Source organism: Pongo pygmaeus, chromosome X (genome assembly GCF_028885625.2).
Source record: "Pongo pygmaeus isolate AG05252 chromosome X, NHGRI_mPonPyg2-v2.0_pri, whole genome shotgun sequence".
Lineage (NCBI taxonomy): Eukaryota > Metazoa > Chordata > Mammalia > Primates > Hominidae > Pongo > Pongo pygmaeus.
This window is the reverse complement of record NC_072396.2, coordinates 159,186,798-159,209,501: the sequence shown is the minus strand read 5'-3', so window position 1 is coordinate 159,209,501 and position 22,704 is coordinate 159,186,798. Positions and strand designations below refer to the sequence as shown.

Sequence of the window (22,704 nt, the reverse complement as noted above, 5' to 3'; positions counted from 1 at the left end):
TGAGCCACCGCGCCCGGCCTGGTCTTGAACTCTTGAACTCCAGCTATCCTCCAGCTTCAGCCTCCCAAAGTGCTGGGATTACAGGTGTGAGCCACTATGCCCAGCCAGTGTCATCATTAGTGGCATGATTTGAGTATTAAAGTATCAAAAATGTCAATATATGAACAACTACATCCTTTGCAACTATTTAAATTTATGATTAAAAATTTAGATGTGGCCAGGCATGGTGGCTCATGCTCATAGTCCCAGCTCCTTAAGAGGCCGAGGCCAGAGGACCCCTTGAGCCCAGGAGTTTGAGGCTGCAGTAAGCCATGATTGTGTCACTGCATTCCAGCCTGGGTGACAGAGCAAGACTCCATCTCTACAAAAAATAAAAATTAAAAAATGATGTTAGCTTAAAACTAGGCCAACGGATATGCACTTTAGAAAACTGCATTTAGTGGTGTGGAGCGGCCACATGTGAAAATGACTGACTGATCTACTGCCCAGCCATCTGATACCACTTGTCTCCCCTCTGTACATCTAACAGGTGCCCCAATGCCCCAGGCCCACACAGAGCTCCTGATGGTGCCCCAGTCCACTTCTCCCCCAGTCTTGTCAATCTCAAGAGGTGACACCACCTTCCCCCAGGTGCTGCCACCCACACTCAAGCGCCAGCCTTGGTTCCTGTCCTGACACCTGCCGTTGGCATCCTGCTGGCTCTCCTGCCAAAGCAATATGTGACAAGTCTGCTTCCCTCCGACTCCACAGGTACCGCCCTGGTCCAAGTCACCCTCTCCTTCTCTTCTTCCCTTTCCTACGTGAAGCCATTCTCCAGTCTTCAGAGTTTTGGAAAACGCAGGCTTGCTTTCCTGCTTAAAGCCCTCCAGTGGCTTCCCAGCAAACTGCAAGAGATCCAGAGATACTGAACAGGGCGCCTACGAGACCCCGTATGACCTGGGCCCTGGAGACCTTTCTGCGTTCACCGTGCTTCTACCACTTGGCCTTTCCTCTGCTCTCCAAACATTCCAAGCCTGGGCCTGCCTACAGTTGGCCATGACCCCTGCTTGAAATGCTGTCTCCCACATCTGTACACGGCTGACCCCTCGTCACCTGAGACTCAGCTTAAGTATCACCTTTTCTGAGAGGTTGTCCCTGACTGCCCCTGGTCAAGCTCTACACTATAGCCACCTCTTCCAGCATGGCACTAAATACCACCTGCTCGCCTTTTCTTTACAACTTTTTTCCAACTGTGAGAACATCTCAGCAGGCACGGAGCAGACTACATGGCTGTGTGCTGAAGGAATCAGTGAGGTGGGGAGCAAACTTTTTGATAGGAGCATTAATCCAGAAAATTACGGATTGCATTGTTTTCCATTCAAAATGAAAATAGCTTAATGAGCCAAGCTCGGGGGCTCACACCTGTAATCCCAGCACTTTGGGAGGCCGAGGCAGGCAGATTACCTGAGGTCAGGAGTTGGAGACCAGCCTGACCAACATGGTGAAATCCCGTCTCTACTAAAAATACAAAAATTAGCCAGGCATGGTGGCGCCATGTCTGTAATCCCAGCTACTTGCGAGGCTGAGGCAAGGGAATCGCTTGAACCTGGGAGGCAGAGGTTGCAGTGAGCTGAGATCGTGCTACTGCACTCCAGCCTCGGTGAGAGAGAGAGGGACTCCATCTCAAAAAAAAACAAAAAACAAAAAACCAAAAACCAAAAAACAACAAAAAACTTAAATGGCCCAGCAGAGCATGGGGAGCTGTGGGGACACCCATCTCAACAGGGGTGCTGTTTGGCTTCAGTCAACTGGCGTCAGGAGGGAATGCCACCCTATGGTAGTAGTTCTTCCCATTTTTCAAAAGAATCCAGAAATGTGTATTCTATATAAGACCTCCTGATTCTTTTTCTTTTTTGAGATGGGGTCTCGCTGTTTCACAGGCTGGAATGCAGTGGTACACTGCAGCGTTAAAGTCCTGGGATCAAGCATCCTCCTGCCTTAGAGTCCCGAGTAGCTGGGACTGCAGGCTTGTGCCACCACACCTATAATCTGATTTTTAAATGCTGACAACTAATTTTTAAAAAATTTAAAATACTGGCTGGTCGCGGTGGCTCATGTCTGTAATCCCAGCACTTTGGGAGGCCGAGGCGGGCAGATCACGAGGTCAGGAGATCGAGACCATCCTGGCTAACACGGTGAAACCCCATCTCTACTAAAAAATACAAAAAATTAGCCGGGCGTGGTGGTGGGCGCCTGTAGTCCCAGCTACTTGGGAGGCTGAGGCAGGAGAATGGCGTGAACCCAGGAGGCGGAGCTTGCAGTGAGCCGAGCACTCTACTCCAGCCTGGGCGACAGAGCGAGACTTTGTCTTAAAAAGAATTTTTTTAAAATACTACTTGTTCCAAATAAAGTCACTGGTGGTCACATGAGACCTGCTGGCCTGTGGTTTTCTGGCACAATGACAGGAGCTGGGCATCATCTTCTATGACGCCCAGAGCTTTAGAGTTCAAAGGGTTTACTGGCCATAACTCCTTCCTCTCGAGAGGGGTGTGCTTGTGTGCATGTGCTTGAGATACTCCCTGCATTAATATCACTCTGGGGAGAGACTGAGGCACAGATAAGCAGAATGGCTTTGCCTAAGGCACCAGCTCTAAGCATTGATATTCTCGTGATTGCAGTAAGTGCAACATTTGCATTTCTGTGATATATCCGGCCCCTCTACAGTAGAGAGAAGGAAACTCTGCATTCCCTATGACTCCTCAACCAACGTGCCTCTGGGTGGTTGCAGAATTGGGCAGAAGGAGCTACTAGGGAGCCTGGGATGCTTCAGGCTCAGAGCCCTGGGTTCAGATGGTTCTAGGCTCAGAGGACCCACTGTCTGTGGCCTTGGGCCTGCTGCCCTCAGCCAACTTGGAGACTCCAAGTGCCGAGTAGTCTATTACGGCCCTCCTAGCAGACCTAGAAGCCACCTCTCAGACTCCACCGGGCTACTTGCCTCCTGCTTCCCGGGAAATTTTTTTCCAGTCCTTTTGCTTTCATAAATGGAAAGAAAAACTAGCACAGGCTGGGCCTCCTGTGTCCAGTGCGCCATTGATTGTTAAGAAGCCCTCAGAGACACTACACACTCACCATGTTTTGCTCAGCCATAAAGCACTCGATGAAGCGCTCAGGGTACTCCTTGTTGAATATCTCAGAGAAGGTAGAGTGCTTGGTGTCACCATCCAGCACAACAACTCTGTTGTTCACGTAGCCCAGCTTAGCCAGAGCCAAGCCACATGCTTTCCGAGTAGCTATCTAGAAGACAGACAGAATCAGGTGGTAGAGTTTCTTCAAATGCATTTAGAAGGAACGACTACAGAAGGAAGGTACCATATTGTAGAATGACAAATTATCATCTATCTTGAAGAAAGTAAATTCGTGACCCACCAAAAATTTCCTTTAATGTCATAAGCATGGATTGCTAGCCAATCTTAAATCCATACTAATTGGCTGATGTGGCACCCAAGTTTTTCTCAAATTGTGCTCTTTTTAGTTAACATCCCCCCCTCCCCCAACTCCCACTTCCTAAGCAGGTAAACTAAACACTCCACAGCTCAAGAGTGAAATTTCTGACATTAAGGGTTCTCGTTATATTTTTCAAATTACTTGGCCAGGTGTGCTGGTTCACATCTGTAATTCCAGCATTTTGGGAGGCTGAGGCAGGCGGACCACCTGAGGTCAGGAGTTCGAGACCAGCCTGGCTAACAAGGTGAAACCCCGTCTCTACTAAAAATACAAAAATTAGCGGGGCATGATGGCGGGAGCCTGTAATCCTAGCTACTTGGGAGGCTGAGGCAGGAGAACCGCTTGAATCCGGGGGGGGCAGAGGTTGCAGTGAGCCGAGATTGCGCCACTGCACTCCAGCCTGGGTGACTGAGCGAGACTCCATCTCAAAAAAAAAAAAAATGTTGAATTTTATGAATTGCTTTTGTTTAGTGTGTATGATGATGATCACACTTACCCCCTTCCTTTGACCTAACACTAGAACAGTGAATTCTATTCCTACGTCTCCTGGCATGAGTCATCTGCATTACTAATTTGAGCTCACTGATTCATTTAATTTTTTTAATGTACTAATGAAGTTGAGATGGGCTAATGTCTATTTAGAATTTTTATATTGGTATTCATAAAGAAAGTTGCTCTACAGTTTTCTTTAGGCTAGCTTTTCACATTTTCGCTTCATAAGTAAATCGGGATGACATTTTCATCTTCCTCCGTATTTGGAAAAATTTGAAACAGTTTAGAAATTACTCTTTTCATAAAGGTTAAAAATGAGTCACTCTTATATAACCTGGTGAGCCTGGTGCTTTGGGGGTACAGCACTTGGATAATTTTCTCCATTTTTTTCTAGGGCTATTGATCCATTTAAGCTTTTTATACCTCTTTTAGTCAATTTTGATATTTTATGTGTTCCTAAAAATGGTCCCCTCCCTTTTTACACATTTTCATACCAATTATACAACTATGGAGTTATATAGTTTTCTCAAACTTTTTTTTTTTTTTTTGGAGACAGAGTCTCGCTCTGTTGCCCAGGCTGGAGTGCAGTGGCCCAATCATAGCTCACTATCCCCCCTCAAACTCCTGGACTCAGGTGATTCTCCTGCCTCAGCCTCCAGAGTAGCTGGAACCACATTATGGCACCATGCCTGGATAATTTTTAAATTATATGTAGAGATGGGGTCTCACTACTTTGCCCAGGCTAGTGTTGAACTCCTGGGCTCAAGTGGTCTTCCTGTCTTGGCCTCCTGATAGTGCTGGGATTACACGGGTGAGCTACTCTGCCTGGCCCACCCTTTGTTGATACACCTTCTTCTTTCTTCTGGTTTTTGTCTTCTGATTTCTCAAGTATTCAAAATTCATTTATTTTTAACCCTCATTACCAGGCTAAACATAAGCAACACTCAAAATTTCTCCAAACGAAGAAGGGTCAGAAAGTGTGTCCTTCCCTCCCTAGGCTCGCCACCTTACTTCCTCTAGGCCATAAAGAACTTGCCTATGTCAGGTCTGCTATGATATACCAGAAGTCAGGATATAAATGTGCTAAAAACCAAAAGGAGTTGACACTCAGAGTTTTGTGCATAATTTGATTCCTTTTTGAGGTTGCTGATGAATTGGCCTGCTCCTCTGTGTAATTCAGAGAGTAAGTTCAAAAGATCAGCCCGCCTGGGGCCAGTCTTCTTAGCGGAGACACAGAATTGTGGCAGTTTCGTGCACAAACCAAAGTTAGGAAGCTATAAAAATAAAAAGGCAGACCACACCAGGAGCTAATAAATATCAATTGACCAATCAGAAAATTCAGACACACACGTGAAAGCCAAAAATAAAAATCGGACCTAATAAGAGAGAAGGGGAGCCAGGAATGGTGAAAGATGAAGTACCTACTGGGTGCAATGGCCACTACTCCGATGCTGGGTGCGCTGAAAGCCCAGACCTCACCACTACACAGTATCTATCCACGTGACACGGCTGCACTTTGGACCCCTAAATATATTTTTTAAAAACGGCAAAACTCTCTTTACTGCCTACAAACTGTTAGTTACATGTCACTCTAATAATTGGTTCGTCCATGGAGACCAGAGTAAATGAAGAATCCTGTGTACATACGAACAACATTAGAGAACTAAGCAGTTGACGTACCTGATTTATTCAATTATCCACCTTTCTGCCTACCTTGTCACCAACTCTGTAATCAGGTGGAGAGGTCATCCTTACATCTGTGATGTTGACTTCAGGTGAGTCCTCAATGGGGAGCTGTGGGTCAAGATTCCTGCTGGTCTGTATCTGGCTCTCAATTAATTTGATAATGGCATCTGCTCTTTCTCTCGGCATTGGCTTTCCATGCCAACTTTCTGCATCCTCAATACCTGTAATGAAACAAACAAAAGACATCCATTCCATAAATATTTAGTGAGTGCCTATGAGGTCACCTGAAAAACAGACCCTGATGAAAAAGATGTCACCCTAGGACTCACAGGAGGAACACCTGGCACAGAGGGCCTGGGATGCTGCTGCAACCAGAGAGAACAGCTTGGACAAAGGCCCTGAGGCTTTTTGTTTTGAGACAGGGGTCTCACGCTATGACTCCTCCCCAAGCTGGAATGCAGTGGGTGATCATAACTCACCACAGCTTCCAACTCCTTGGGCTCGAGTGATCCTCCCGCCTCCGCCTCCTAAGTAGCTGGGGTTATAGGTGCAAGCCATTGCACCTAGCTATGCCCCTGAGGGCCACTGGTGAGTGGAAGGGAGAATGAGAACAAGGCTGGAGAGACAGGTAGGGCAGACCATGGAGGGTGGGTCTTGTGGGTATGAGAAGTTTGAGTTTTATCCAAAGCAAGTTTGGAAACCATTGAAGGGTTTGGAGTGGGGAAAGTGACTGATCAGATCCACTGTAGAAAGATCACTGTGGCAGCAGTGTAGAGACTGGTGTGGAGGGAGGCCAGCTGGAACTTTGGGAGAGATGATGGGTGTGGCAATAATCATGGTAGTAGAGATGGGGAGGAGTGAATGGGTCCAAGATGGGGACTGGGTGTATGTGTGGGCAGATGAGGGGGAGGCAGAGGCAAGGACAATACCCAGGGTCCTGCCAGGAGCACACTGGTAAAATAATTTACTGAACGGAGGGTACCAGAATAAAACTATATTTTCGGGAGGAGTCACAGAACAGTTTTATTCTAAAATGTCTATAGTGTTTTAAAAAAATCCAGGAGCCACACTCTTTGTGATGAGTTAAACTTGAGATAAACAATTTCAGCTGTCAGCCTTGAAATGTGATAGTTGGTGATTCCAAGCTCCCTTCTTCCCCAATTCCCAGGGTTCTTCCAGAAGAGTGTGGGCCTAGGCACATGTGTAGGTATGCACTCTTATTTCTGCACCTGCTCATACACACAGCACGCTTTCTGATTCTACTAACCGTAGAGATTGTTCCCTGTCAGTCCTCCGATGGGCTGTACTCCTAGCCACTCCCTCGTGCAGGCAGCACATCACTGTTCACCTGCTAGGGCTTTTGATATCTCCTATCCTAAGCAGACACTAGCTAGTGGAAGTAAGAGAGCAGGAGCCTCCAGCATATACTCCAGGCAGAATTGCTATTCACTAAATGAGTCATCTGCCTAAGCCCGTCTAAGCCTTTCCCGCCTCTGCTGCTGAGCGGACAGATGCTTTTAACAACCAGGAGCAGGAGGAAAGTGCTTGCTTACTTGGGGTGCCCCGGCCCTTGAAGGTCTTGGCCACCACAGCAGTGGGCTTGTGCTTCACCTGAGAAGCCTGCCAGAACACCTGGCACAGTGCCTCCACGTCCCGGCCATCCACCACATAAGTGTTCCACCTGCCAACAGAGGAGCAGGCTGGGTTACAAGAGATGAAGGAGGCAGGACAGAATCGAAATCAAGCACAAGAGAATACAGTTACCCGAAGGCTTCGCAGCGCCTCTGATAGATCTCTATGCAGTGCTCGGCAGGCAATGCACCACTGTGTCCCAGGCGGTTCACATCAAAGATTGCCACAAGATTGTCCAGACTGTGGTAGGAAGCAAAGGCCATTGCCTCCCAGACAGAGCCTTCTGAGGACTCGCCGTCACTCATGAGGCAGAACACCCGGTAGCTGGAGCAAGACAAGAGAGGTTTAGGACCCTGTGGGGGATCATCTGGGCCAACCAAGCAAATGCATTTCAGAAGGAGAAACGGAAGCAACTGGAGTAGCTGCTCCAGACCATTCGCTTCCCACAATTTCCCTCCCCACAATTTCCCTCATCAACTCTGCCCCAGCCCAGCAGCTAAGAAAGCCGAGCTTGAAAAGCCTGGGGCTCACAAACAGGCTTTCCCTCTGGCTAGTTTTCTCGTTCTAGCTGTAAAGCAACTTTTAGGTTCTTCTGCCACATTTCCCTATCAATAAGCAAACAGGGCCAGAGGAGAAAGGGAAGAAAGCAGTACCCTTAAGTTCCCCAAACATTTACACATTCATTTTTCTGGAAAGTTCCCTTTCAAAGCATTGCCACCTTCTAATTTTTTTTTTTTTGAGACAGAGTTTCTGTCACCCAGGCTGGAGTGCAGTGGCTTGATCTTGGCTCACTGCAACCTCCACCTCCCGAGTTCAAGCGATTCTCCTGCCTACAGGCCCACGCCACCATGCCCAGCTAGTTTTTGTATTTTTTAGTAGAGAGGGGGTTTCGCCATGTTGGCCGGGCTGGTCTCGAACTCCTGACCTCAGGTGATCCGCCCACCTCGGCCTCCCAAAGTGCTGGGAGTACAGGTGTGAGCCACCGCCTCCCGCCGCCACCTGCTGGTTCTGTTCTTACAACTCATTTACAATAATCACAACAATCAAAACACCCCACCTTGGAAACATGTTCTGCTGTGAAGTAAATTCCTCCACAACCAACGATGTGAGTGTTCGCATCAAGAAAACACATCTGGCCGGGCACAGGTGCTCACGCCTGTAATCCCAGCACTTTGGGAGGCCAAGGCAGGTGGATCACCTGAGTTTAGGAGTTTGAAACCAGACTGGCCAACATGGCGAAACCCCATCTCTACTAAAAATACAAAAATTAGCTGGGCATGGTGGCGCATGCCTGTAATCCCAGCTACTCAGGAGGCTGAGGCAGGAGAATCACTTGAAACCGGGAGGCAGAGGTTGCAGTGAGCCGAGATCGTGCCACTGCACTCCAGCCTGGCCACAGAGTGAGACTCAGTCTCAAAAACAAACCACACATCCCAGACCCCACTAAAGTGCTGGAAGTTTTAAAAAAGCTATCAACCCTAGGATAAGAACCGAAAGGCAACAGCAGCTGAAACCTTTCAACAGACCTGTGGGAGAGGAAGTGGGGCAGCCGCCCAAGGCGGGTAGAAGGCACCGGGAAGGCCTTCCAGAGGGGTCACCACGGGATGTGATGGGGACTGGCCCTTCAGGGCTCTCCACCTCACGGAGATAGGTGGCTGCCCCCCGAGACTCTAGGAAGGGGAGGCCGGGCAGTTAAATGGCTTCTGGGGAAGAACCTCACCTGGCCCTGTCGAAGTACTTGCCAGTATATGCCATTCCACATGCAACTCCCAGTCCTTGTCCAAGCCATCCTGTTGCCACATCAACAAACGACAGTCTCTGTAAGAGAAGGGACCCAGTGAGCCCAGACGCAGCTGCAGGACATGGTATCAGGTGGACTCACGCACTGAGTGCAGGCTGCTCCTGTCAGCTGTGTAGCAGCGTCCCATCCAAACAGCCCCTCCCGCCCTGCTGGGTGAATTCCTCTTCACCACACCCATATGCACCCCAAGCTTCCAATCAACGTTACAAGTGGAAAATGGGTCAAGCCCGGGCTCAGCCTGGGCTGGAAACTCAGGTGACTAAGGTGACGAAGACATCCACTGTCCCTGCCCGGGGAGTCATAGGTAATCCATACAGTATGGCAAGGGTGGCTGGAGCTTTGGGAATAGAGATGGGGAGCCTAAGTACAAAGCAGAAAACGTAAAGTATGATTCTTGCCATTTTCCCATAGCCTTTCCCTGTCATGCACAGATCACATGTTCAATCCTATGGAAGATGCGGATTCTTAACACAGAAACCAGAAACAGAATACTCCGGTTCCCTGGTTTATAAAACTCAGGTCAACTGACATCTTACAAGTGGTCATCTAGAAGTGCCCATGCTAGAAATGAATCCCTTTCTACTAGCATTTACCTCACCCCCAACATCCTGTTTGCAGGCACAGGGTCATCACTATCCCAAGCAGAATTCTCTGGCCCTCTGTGGGCTGCACTGACTGGAGAGGCCCAGCTTGCAAGCATACTGAATGTACCTAACAGCTTCTGCAGCCACCGTTTCGACCTGGTCTTAAACATCCCTTGCCTCTGTCACTGCAGTGGCCTCCCAGCCTCCCCCACAGCCATTCTCAATCTAGCCACAAGGGGGAGCCTGTTAAAACTGAAGTTGACTGATCACATCTCTGTTAACTTTCTAAGGTCTTCCGACCTCCCACCAAGTAGAGCTCAACTTTTTGCACCTGTCTGCCCACCCCAGCCCCCATCACCTCCATTTCTCCCTCCCACTGCTCCGGCACCCTGGCCTCCTTGCTGCTCCTTGAACACAGTGGGCATACACCTGCCTCAGGGCCTTAGCACTCATGGCACCCACTACTGGAGTGCTTGTGCCTGGATGTGGGCACAGCTCACTCTCCTGCCTCTTCCAAATCCCTGCCCGAGCATCAGCACTGAGGTCTTTCTGGACCACTCTTTTTCAACCAGTGCCTCCTACCTCCTCCACTTTTACTTGATTCCAGGTGCTTGGCCCCACCTGACACTCCATCTATTGACTTAAAAGTTTGTTACCTGCCTGTCACCCTCCTCTGCTCAAACGTCAGTGCCATTCGAGCAGAGATGAGCGGGGTCATCACTACTGTAGATGGATGGATGGTATTTACGATTCTCAGATCTCCTGCTTCTTGCTTCCTACCCTCTGCTACTCCCTGGGTGCTCTTGACCTTCCCCGGAATTCTCTGCATGCTTTGTGCCCACCAGAGACTCCCTTTTGGTTCTGCATTTCCAGCCCAGCAGAACTGTCCCACTCAACTCAAGTCTCTCTTGACTATGCCTCTAGCCCCATCTCCCTCCCTATGGCACCCACCACACTCACGTAACAAGCTCTGGCTCCCAGTCGCCCTGCATGCCCTTGGAAGTCCTATAACATAATGGACCGAGCCTGGGCTCAGCAGTCAGACCAACTCTGCTTCCCTCTGGCTGCGAAGCGTGAGGCCAGTGGGCCCATCTCAAAGACTTTATGGGTGCAACGGAGACCAGAGCCCCCTTAGGTGACAGGAGGTCAAGGATAAAGTGAGAATAGATTGAGAAAATGGTGAGGCATCAGTATGATGCCTGTTATGGCAGAAGTGCTCCCACATGGGTGTTGTCTTTCTCAAGAACCCTTATGCTGTGGGGCAGACGATTCAGGGAGGTGAAAGGCTAGAATAAAGATCTGCTCTGCCTGGAGTATGGCTGTTTACCCCGTTCCCAGGCAAACCACAATGGACTACGCTTCATGTGTTTTCTCTTTTGTTCCAATTTCATCGGCCAGCTAAATCTGATGAACACACAAATTCTGGCAGCCGAACAGTGCCTGGTGTGCTGCTGCCCGATTGAAAGCCTCTTCATCCCCTAAGGCCAATGGCTCTGATAGCAGCTGTTATATGACAGCCTAGACTTTTTTTTTTTTTTTTTGAGACAGGGTCTTGCTCTATCTCCCAGGCTCAAGTCATCCTCCCACCTTAGCCTCCTGAGTAGCTGCAGGCATGCACCACCACGCCCAGCTAATTTTCATATTTTTTGTAGAGACTGGGATCTTGCTATGTTGCCCAGGCCAGTCTCAAGAGATCCTCCTGCTGAAGTCCCCCAAAGCACTGGTGTGAGCCACTGTACCCGGCCTTTCCTTATTTTAAACCAGAAATCTAAACACCCATATTGCATTTATGTATCTATTTTTTTTCAATTTTCATTGTAAAGGGGGCTGGAAGCGGTGGCTTGTTGCCTGTAATCCCAGCACTTTGGGAGGCAGAAGTGGGTGCTTGGGCCCAGGAGTTTGAGGCCAGCCTGGGCAACATAGTGAGACCATGTCTCTACAAAAAATACAAAAATTAGCCGGTCGTGGTGGCGCATGCCTGTAATCCCATCTACTCAAGAGGCTGAAATGGGAAGATCGCTTGAGGCCAGGAGGTCAGGGGTGCATTGAGCTGACCGAGTCACTGCACTCAAGCCTGGGCAAGAGCGAGACTCTATCTCCCCAAAAAAGAACAAAAAAAAGACGTAAAAAATGTTCAAGTTTATAGACATGTTTAAAGACTAGCACAACGAATTCCTTCCTGTATACTGCTTACCTCCAATAACCAACTGAAAGCAATGGAAGGCATTTACTTCATCTCTCTCTCCACACATGCGTGCACACATGTAAATTCTATTTATTTTTTGCCAAACCATTTGACATTATGATTCAGACACCAAGACAAGGGTCACAATTACGACCTTTAGGCACTTCAGCTATGCCCAGTTTTTGTCTTTACTTCCCACTGTGCTAATCTGGCATTTCTATTTGGACACACTACCCAGCCAGATTTTTCTTTTTTTTTTTCTTTTGAGATGGAGTCTCGCTTTATCACCCAGGCTGGAGTGCAGTGGCACGATCTCGGCTCACCGTAACCTCTGCCTCCCAGCTTCAAACAATTCTTGTGCCTCAGCCTCCTGAAAAGCTGGGATTAGAGGCATGTGCTACCATGACTAGCTAATTTTTTTTTTTTTTTTTTTTTTAAGTAGAGGCAGAGTTTTGATATGCGGACCAGGCTGGTCTCGAACTCCTGGCCTCCAGTGATCAGCCCACCTCAGTCTCCCAAAGTGCTGGGAATATAGGCGTGAGCCACTGCACCCGGCCCCTAGCCAGGTTTTAATTTGCTTCAGAACACAGTGTACTTTGAGATGGCATCAAACCAGCGACACATTCTCAAATTGACCTTGTTTTTAAGGTTCTTTTTCTTTCCTATCCGCCATGATACATCATGAAGTGGCTAGTATTTTGCCCAATCTCGTGAGAAGTGCCCCATCAGTTTCAGGTCAGATCTGCAGAAACATAGAAGAGGAAGCTGACTGACAGGAGTGGGATGTCCCTCCCAGTTACACTCAAGTTCCCCCAGACTCAGTTGAGTGGGATTCACTGAGACTGCCTGCCTCTGCTCAGGCAGCACAGAGGGTGGGAGGAGCATAACCCTGCCATGGGGGAAGCTTTCGTGGTAAGTGGGGCGAGGCAGGGTATGACCAAAAGAAAGGAAGGACAGTCAGCTCTCCCAAGCCACCCTTCCTACCATGCCATCACAGGGCTCCAAGTGGCCCTCACTAGAACACTAGAGCTTTAAGATGCAAAGAAAGAAGAACCAAAATAATAAACGAGGCCCATTTCAGGCCTTGTTCGCACATGGTGGCTGTTCAAACTGGGCTTAACCAGCAGGCGTCACAGCAGCCCTGGGCTCCCCACTGGCATACCTTTGCGAGGACAAATCGGTCATTGCCCGGATTCTCTGGATCTGACTGCTTGTACCTCATGATGTAGAAGAACAGCACAGACATGATCTCAGCAGAACTGCTACAAGATGTAGGATGGCTGAAAGACAGACATGACACAGGTCATTTCTCACAGCAACTGACTTCCTAGCACACGACCTTGGCACATGGTCTCCTCATAGAAGCAGTCATTTCTCCCAGCCCGGGAAGAATCCAACCAAGGGTAAGGAATGCAGGGCTCACAGGTTGGAAGGGTGCTTTAAAGCCCAGTAAGCTCACCACCCCTCCCCCTGCGCACAGCGAGGCCAGCTCCTAACAGCAGAGCACTGTGGACTCGGGGCAAGTTTCCTTCATGCCTCTGACATGAGCATTCTTTCACATGCTTAAATTCATCTGTGGCCTTTCCACATGCCGAGGAACTTTCAGGAGCATTGTGAATCAGAAATGCCATGAAGATCCCATTCTACCTTCCACAATGAATTTCTTTTAGAAAGTGAATGGTGACAGACTGAGAAATTTGTCATGGTAGAGTAACTGAGGCCCTTTCTGAACGCTGCCAAAGTAACTGCTGCTCTTAGAAAGCGGCCTGCATGTGAGTCCAGCCAGGCCCCAATTAATTAAAAAGGGGGAGGGGACAAGACAGCAGGGGACAAAACCAATTCCCTGGAGCTCTGCCCCAACTGTAAGTAAAAAAAGATGTTAGGCCCAGCTCATATTAAGGGACTGTCCCTCCCCTATTTTCTTAATGGGGACCCGTGAAGGGGTCACTCTGTCACCCAGGCTGGAATGCAGTGGCATGATCATAGCTCATTTGCACCCTCGACCTCCTGGGCTCAAGTGATTCTCCCGCCTCGGCCTCCCAAGGTGCTGGGATTACAGGCATGAGCCACGCACCCAGCCCGATAAAAAAGCTTCAAAGGACACAAAAATAGGGCTTTTGCACATGCAATTGTCGAAGGTGACTGATGAATGGTTTTGGGGGGTGATGGCAGAGCCCATCAGGCTGCAGGGCTGGAGTGGACATTCTCCTGCAGGGCTGGTGTGCACATTCTCCAGGACCACTCGTTCACACTCACTGTCCTGGACATCTTCCCTGCATTGCTAGGACACCTTGTTCTTTATTCACTAAGCTCTTTCCTGGCTCAGTGAGAGAAAACTCAAGAGGCCCCGGCAGCAGAGGAGTAACAGGCTTCAGTGGAGAAGGGACCGGGAAGGAAGTAATTGGAAATCTCTTCTTCCTCCCAGATTCTATCTCCTTTGCTCACTCCCCGCTGCTGAGGGTCGGTAGAAAGGGGGGTGACACACTCCCACCCCGTCCTTGTCCCACTGTGGTCTCCCCCAACGCATCAGTGCCTGCACCTTCCAGGCTCCGGAAAGACGATGTGCCCTTTCTACTTTGGAAAATCACAATTCTCAGAAGACCAACAGAAATGCATGTAGAAAATGATGGAAATTACTGGGTATCAGAGGACACGATGACCTGAACGAGCAAGAAGATGGTGGGGGGTGGGGGGCGGGGGGTAGGGTGGAAACCAGCTAGGACTCGGTAGTGACAAATGCATAACTATTTCCTTATTTTCAGTGCCTTTTGCTTCAAATGAGAGGTTTCTGCTCTCCCACGGTGAAGTGTGAGGCATAAATCCTGCTTCATTATGGGGGACTTCCAGGGGGGTGGCACGGAGCCCAGGAGTCCCCCTGGCATGATGAGGGGGAAGTTGGGAAAGAGAAGCAGAAAGAAAATGGAAGGGGGCCAAACGCAGGAGGTGTGAGGGGAAAGCCAACGAAGGCGAGGGGAGAGGGAATGATAAAAAGGAGGGAGAGGCCAGGCGTGGGGGCTCACACCTGTAATCCCGGCTCTTCTGGAGGCTGATGCAGGAGGATTGCTTGAGCCCAGGAGTTTGAGACCAGCATGGGCAACATGGTGAAACCTCGTCTTTACAAAAAAAAAAAATTAGCTGGGCAGGGTGGCATGCACCTGTAGTTCAAGCTACTTGGGAAGCTGAGGTGGGAGGGTTGCTTAAGCCCAGGAGTCAAGGCTGTAGTGAGCCATGATCACGCCACTGCACCTCTAGGCTGAGCAACAGAGTGAAACCCTGCCTCAAAATAAATAAGTAAATAAATAAATAAATAAATACAAAAAAATTTTAAAAATGGGGAATGAGAGGTAGGGTCTAATAAGTAGGAGGCAAGGTAGGAGGCTGGCCCAGGAAACGAGTTGGGGTGTTATTTTGTGCGCTGATGCAATGGGTTAACACATTAGTTTCCTAAGGCTGCCAGGATGAGTTGCCACAAACGTGATGGCTCGAAACAGAAATCCAAAATCCAGGTGGCAGCAGGGCCACGCTCTCCCCCTAGGTCCTAGGGGAGGATCCCCCTCACCCTTGCCTCTTCAGCTACTGCTGGCCCCAGGCGTTCTTCGTCTTGCAGCTGGGTCACTCCAGTCCCTGCCTCTCTGCCTTCACAGGACCTCTTCTCCTGCATTTCTCCACGGTGTCTGTGTCTCCAATCTCCCACTTCTTTCTCTTATAAGGACACTAGTCACTGGATTTAGGATCCACCCTAAGTCCAGAATGATCTTATCTCAAGATCCTTAACTTAATTTCATCTACAAAACCCTATTTCCAAATAAGATCACATTCACAGGTACGGGAGGCCATGGACTGAATGTGCCCCCCCCCCCCCGAATTCCTATGCTGAAATCCTAATGCCAGTGTGACAGTATTTGGAGGTGGGGCCTTTGGGAGGTGATTACACTGTGAGAGTGGAGCCCTCATGAATGGGATTAGCGCCTTTATGAGAAGAGGCTGGAGACCCACCATGTGAGGATATGGGGGGAAGGTAGTGCTCTTGAGCCCAGAAGCAGGTCCTCGCCAGAACTGACCATGCTAGCACCTTGATCTTGGATTTGCAGCCTCCAGACAGTGAGAGACGAATGTCTGCTGTTTAAGCCACCCAATCTTGGCATTTCTTATAACAGCCCTAAGTGATAACTCATTTGGGTGCCCCTATTCAACCCTTCTTTTGACTTAGATGACATTCTCTACAGGGAAAATTTCTTATGACTATTAGACAAAATGTAAAGTTCTCTTCTTGCTTTTTGCTTTGTTTTGCAAAAAAAAAAAAAAAAAAAAAAAAAAAAAAGAAAAATGAATGGGTCAACCAGAACATCTGGAAAGTCTGGAGTATCACTGAGGAAACACAGGGCGACTGAGAACCCGAGAGTGAATGGAAACCTACGATAGAAGTGAGATATGCTAGTCTGTTGTCACCTCATCGGACTGTGTGTGATGACACAAATGCCAATAGCCGGCAAACAGCGAGGAAACGAACATGATCCCGACAGTTTCAGGAGTGCCCACGCTGAATGATTTTTAAGTTGAATATCTGCCTAAAATAAATAATTGTCTCATTAAAAAAAAAAGAAAGAAAAAAGACAATGGGGACTTAGGCCGGGCACGGTGGCTCATGCCTGTAATCCCAGCATCTTGGGAAGCCGAGGCGGGCGGATCACCTGAGGTCCGGAGTTCGAGACCAGCCTGACCCAACATGGAGAAACCCCCGTCTCTATTAAAAAAAAAAAAAAAAAGAAAAAAGAAAGAAAATGGGGACTAAAACCTCTTGCTTTGCAAATGTCCTCTAAGTGGATGATTTAGATTTAAAAGCCACACAGATCCCTTGAGAAAATGCAGCCATCTGTTACTAATTTTGAAGGTGAAGGGAACAAAATGAACATGTACAAAAAATTCAGACATATATGGTTCTTAACTGCATCCACACTGTCCTTTTACTATCTAGCCCAGGCTCTGGAGCAAGATTTATTTTATTTATTTATTTTTTGAGACACAATCTCACTCTGTCGCCCAGGCTGGAGTACAGTGGCACTATCTCGGCTCACTGCAACCTCCGCCTTCCGGGTTCAAGCGATTCTCCTGCCTCGGCCTCCCAAGTATCTGGGATTACAGAGGTGTACCACCACGCCCGGCTAATTTTTGCATTTTTAGTAGAGACAGGGTTTCACCATGTTGGCCAAGCTGGTCTCAAACTCCTGACCTCAGGCGATCCACCCCACCTCAGCCTCCCGAAGTGCTGGGATTACAGGCATGAGCTACCGCGCCTGGCCAACAAAATTTAAAAAAACATATTGTACTAAGTATTTTCTCTAACCACAATGGGATGAGGTTAGAAATCAATAATAGATGAAAACTGGAAAATTCACAAATTTGTGAAAATTAAGCAACACACTCCTACATAACCAAAGAGCAATGGCGAAATAAAGGGCATCCAAATTGGAGAAAAGGAAGTCAAACTAGTGCTGTAACACTGATGATACGATCATACAGCTAGAAAACCCTAGGCCAGGCGCGGTTGGCTCACGTCTGTAATTCCAGCACTTTGGGAGACCGAGATGGGTGGATCACCTGAGGTTAGCAGTTCAAGACCAGCCTGGCCATGGTCTGGTGAAACCTTGTCTCTACCAAAAATACAAAAATTAGCTGGGTGCGGTGGCACACACCTGTAGTCCCAGCTACTCGGGTAAGGCAGGAGAATCGCTTGAACCTGGAAGGTGGAGGTTGCAGCGAGCCGAGATCATGCCACTGCACTCCAGCCTGGGTAACAGAAACTCCATCAAAAACAAACAAACACAAACAAAATCCTAAAGACTCATCCAAAAGACTCTTAGATCTGATGAATAAATTCAGTAGTCTCAGGTTACAAAATAAATGCACACAAATCAGTAGCACTACACCAACGACGACCAAGCTTGAGAATCAAATCAAGAACTCGATCCCTTTTACAACAGCTGTAAACAACAAAAACAACAACAAATGAAACCCACCCTAGGAATATACTTAACCAAGGAGATGAAGGATAGCTACAAGAAAAACTACAAAACACTACTGAAAGACATCACAGATGACACAAAAATATCTCATGCTCGTGGATAAGAAGAATCAATACTGTGAAAACGGCCATACTGCCCAAAGCAATCTACAGATTCAATGCAATTCCCATCAAAATACACCATCGGGCTGGGCCCAGTGGCTCATGCCTGTAATCCCAGCACTTTGGGAGGCCGAGGCGGGCGGATCACGAGGTCAAGAGACCGAGATCAGCCTGGCCAACATGGTGAAACCCCGTCTCTACTAAAAATACAAAAATTAGCTGGGAGTGGTGGCGTGTGCCTGTAGTCCCAGTTACTCGGGAGGCTAAGGCAGGAGAATCGCTTGAACCCGGACAGCAGAGGTTGCAGTGAGCAAAGATTGCGCCACTGCACTCCAGCCTGGGCGACAGAGCAAGACTCCATCTCAAGACAAAAAACAAACAAACAAACAAACAAAAACACTAAAAGTAGTAGATCTACCACCTATCTACCATTCAATGCAGAAATTCCACTACTGGCTATCTACCCAAAGGAAAAAAGTCATTATATGAAAAAGGTATATGCACACACGTTTGCAGGCAGCACAATTCACAATTGCAAACATAAGGAACCAACCTAAGTGTCCATCAACCAATGAGTGCATAAAGAATGTGGTGTATATACAACATGGAATACTGCTCAGCCATAAAAAACAACGTATTTTGCAGCAACTTCGTTGGAGCTGGAGATCATTATTTTAAGCGAAGTAACTCAGGAATAGAAAACCAAATACTGTATGTTTTCACTTGTAAGTGGAGCTAAGTTTTGGAGTGATATAATGGACTTTGGGGAGGAGAGTGAAGGGGGAGAGTAGGAAGGAGGTGAGGGATAAAAGACTACATACTGGGGACAATGTACACTGCTTGGGTGATGGGTATATTGAAATCTCAGAATTCACCAATATAGAATTTAATCACATAAGCAAAAACAACTTATACCCCTAAAACTACTAAAATTAAAAAAAGAAAATGAGAGGCTGAGTGCGGTGGCTCATGCCTGTAATCCCAGCACTTTGGGAGGCCGAGGTGGGCGGATCACCTGAGGTCGGGAGTTTGAGACCAGCCTGACCAACATGGAGAAACCCCGTCTCTACTAAAAATACAAAATTAGCTGGGCGTGGAGGCGCATGCGTGTAATCCCAGCTACTCGGGAGGCTGAGGCAGGAGAATTGCTTGAACCTGGGAGGCGGAGGTTGTGGTAAGCCTAGATTGTGCCATTGCACTCCAGCCTGGGCAACAAAAGCAAAACTCCGTCTCAAAAAAAAAAAAAAAAAAAAAAAAGAAAATGAAAAATCCCTTAGAGACAAATGAAAACAGAAGCACAAAATACCAAAACCTATGTGATGTAGCAAATGCAGTGCCAAGTGGGACATTTCTAGCTGTAAACACATTTTTTAAAACCCCTCAAATCTGGCCGGGTGTGGTGGCTCACACCTGTAATCCCAGCACTTTGGGAGCTGAAGCGGGCAGATCACTTGAGGCCAGGGGTCTGAGACCAACCTGGCCAACAAGGAGAAACCTCATCTCTAGCCTGGGCGACACAGCAAAACTCTGTCTCAAAAAATAATAATAAATAAATAACCCTTCAAATCAACAACCTAACTTTAAAACTTAAGGACTAAACCCAAAGCTAGCAGGAGAAAGGAAATAAAAAAGATCAAAGCACAAATAAAAGAGACTAACAAAATAGAAAAAAATTAATGAAACCATTATTTTTTTCTTTTTGAGACAGGGTCTCACTTTGTCACCCAGGCTGGAGTGTAGGGCACAAACATGGTTCACTGCAGCCTCAAGCAATCCTTCCGCCTCAGCCTTCCAAGTAGCTGAGACTATAGGTGCTCGCCATGTCTAGCTAATTTGTTGTATTTTTGGCAGAGACGGGGTTTCCCCATGTTGCCCAGGCTTGTCCTGAACTCTTGAGCTCAAGTGATTCAGCTGCCTCGGCCTCCTAAAGTGCTGAGGTTACAGGCGTGAGCCAACTCCCCTAGCCAAAGCTGGTTCTTTATAAAAGGTCAACAAAACTAGCTATTAATAGATGGGCAGGGCATGGTGGTGTGCACCTGTAGTTCCAGCTACTCAAGAGGCTGAGAGGAAGGAGAGCCGCTTGAGCCCAGGAGAGTTCGAGGCTGCAGTGAACTATGATTGCACCACTGCACTCCAGCCTGGGTGAAAGAGCAAGACCCTGCCTCAAAAAAAAAAAGTATAATCAAGTTAAAGTGGAGTCATTAATACCGCTTCTACAGAAATAAAAAGAGTGATAGTGTACTATGAATAACTGCATGCCAACAAATGGACTAATCTACAAGAAATGGATAAATTCCTAGAAACAGAAAGCCTCACAAGACAATCAGGACAAGAAAATCTGAATAGACCTACAACTAACTAGTAAGGAGACTAAAGCAGTAATAAAAAAACGCCCAATAAATAAAAGCCTCATTAAACGTTTGGTAGTAATTACCAAAGAAAAATTAACAACAATCTTTTTCAGACTCCTCAAAAAAAATTTTTATTTCTCTACAAGGTCTTGCTTCCTCTGTTGCCCAGGCTGTAGTGGCACAATCTCAGTTCACTGCAAACTCTGTCCCCCGTGTAGCTGGGACTACAGGCACGTGCCACTACGCCCAGCTAATTTTTGTAATTTTGTAATTCTGCACAGGGGATTGCCATCTTGCCCAGGCTGATCTCGAACTTTCTAGGCTCACACGATCCGCCTGCTTTGGCCTCCCAAAGTGCTGGGATTACAGGCGGGAGCCACCACGCCCGACCTCTCCAAAAAATTTAGGGTGGAACACTTTGAAACTCATCCTATGAAGCCAACATTACACTTTTGATACCAAAAGCAAATACTACAATAAAACTATAGACCAGGGCAGGCGCGGTGGCTCACGCCTGTAATCCCAGCACTTTGGGAGGCCGAGGCGGGCGGATCACGAGGTCGGGAGATCGAGACCATCCTGGCGAACCGGGTGAAACCCGGTCTCTACTAAAAATACAAAAACTTAGCCGGGTGTGGTGGCGGGCGCCTGTAGTACCAGCTACTTGGGAAGCTGAGGCAGGAGAATGGCGTGAACCCAGGAGGCGGAGCTTGCAGAGAGCCGAGATCGTGCTACTGCACTCCAGCCGAGGCGAGAGTGATACTCCGCCTCAAAACAAAAAAACAAAAAAAAACTGTAGACCAATATCCCTTATACTGATCCAAAAACCATCAACCTCATACTAGCAAATCCAACAGCTCATTTTTGTTCCAATTCGTACTTAACTGCCGGTTTCTTTTACTTTAATTTGTTTTTTTTGTTGTTGTTTTTGTTTTTCAGAGACAGGGTCTCACTGTTTGCCTAGCTGAATGCGAACTCCTGGGCTCAAGCGATCCTCCCGCCTCAGGCCCCACGTACCGAGACTGCAGGCGTGAGCCACCGCCCTCAGCTAGGTTTAACTTTTTTTTTTTTGAGGCACGGTCTCGCTCTTGCCCACGCTGGAGTGCGGTGGCGCAATCTCAGTTCACTGTAACCTGAGCCTCTCAGCCTCCCACGTAGCTGGGACTACAGACACGTGCCACCACGCCCAGCTAATTTTTGTAACATTTTGTACAGAGGCTCGCCATCTTGCCCAGGCTGATCTCGAATTAGTTTCTAGGCTCACACGATCCGTCTGCCTGGGCCTCCCAAAGTGCCTGGGATTACAGGTGGCAGCCACTACACCCAGCTACTCCAAAAAATTTAAGATGGAACACTTTGAAACATCCTATGAAGCCAGCATTACACTTCGATACCAAAACCAAATACTACAATACAACTAGAGACCAATATCCCTCAAACTGATGCAAAAACCATCAACTGCATACCAGCAAACCCAACAGCACAAGCAAACCTCCCGCCTCAGCCTCCCGAATAGCTGGGAGTGCAGGTGTGTGCCCCCATGCCCGACTCATTTTTTATTTTTATTTTTTGGTAAGAGACGGGTTTTCGCCATGTTGCCCAGGCTGGAATTTTAATTGCTCTTTACCCTCACATCCTGGGTTAGGGTCGCTCATTCACCCTCGGGGATCCAGTACAACTGCTTACCCGGGAAGCCCTGCTCCCTGCTAAAATGAAAACCACAGCTATCCCAATCTGATCCCAGCGACATCCCCCCACCACCTCAGTCCAGTCTGGATCCTTGTCTCCCAACTGGGGATCTTGGCGACCTCCAGAGCCCGCGGCCGACAGACCAACCGACCGACCCTTGGGCTGGCGGGAATAGTGCCTCACTGCCATCTAGGGTGCTTGACCAAAACCCAACAGCCCAAGACAGGGCGTCTACGACACAGCCCATTGTGCCTCTGAAGGCTCTCCCTTCACCACACAGCCTCATGGCCACCAGGCCTGAAGCCACCGGGCCTGTGGCCCTGCACGACCCAGACTTCAATGAGGAGAACTTACCCGGAGCTCGTGGAGCATGTGGCTCTGATGGAATGGATTCGCAAGCGGCCGGCCATATCTCGCAGCACCTGCAAGGTGCCCCTGTCGGGTCTGGCCTCCTCCGGCAACTCAGCGCTCGCCTCAGCATCCGCCATTAGTTCAATCCCTTCGGTGCCTGAAGACCCACTCCGATCTCGCCGGCGTCTGAAGAATCAATGGCGCCTGCGAGCTGCCCAGCGCATTTATGTGATGTCGGTACAGCTCCCTCCGCGTGCCGCATTCCGCGTGCCGCTCCCTCCGCGTGCCACTCCCTCCGCCTGCCACTTCCTCCGCAAGCAATTCAA

At 48.3% G+C, this 22,704-nt stretch overlaps 1 protein-coding gene across 2 annotated transcripts in view; it reads right to left on the bottom strand.

Annotated features, from left to right (window-relative positions):
• The window catches only part of TKTL1 (transketolase like 1), a 34,510-nt gene extending 11,819 nt beyond the window's left edge, over nucleotides 1-22,691 (bottom strand). The window contains exons 1-7 of one of the 2 annotated variants that reach the window (XM_054471530.1): nucleotides 22,382-22,691; nucleotides 13,026-13,143; nucleotides 9,014-9,111; nucleotides 7,426-7,617; nucleotides 7,215-7,342; nucleotides 5,689-5,882; nucleotides 3,109-3,273 (exon numbers count right to left, since the gene is read on the bottom strand). In XM_054471530.1, the coding sequence (XP_054327505.1) occupies nucleotides 3,109-3,273; nucleotides 5,689-5,882; nucleotides 7,215-7,342; nucleotides 7,426-7,617; nucleotides 9,014-9,111; nucleotides 13,026-13,143; nucleotides 22,382-22,515 (1,029 nt within the window). In that variant the 5' untranslated portion in view covers nucleotides 22,516-22,691. The remainder of the gene's footprint in view (nucleotides 1-3,108; nucleotides 3,274-5,688; nucleotides 5,883-7,214; nucleotides 7,343-7,425; nucleotides 7,618-9,013; nucleotides 9,112-13,025; nucleotides 13,144-22,381) is intronic. The other variant, XM_054471531.1, reaches the window with a different exon arrangement.
• Nucleotides 22,692-22,704: the final 13 nt, after the last annotated feature.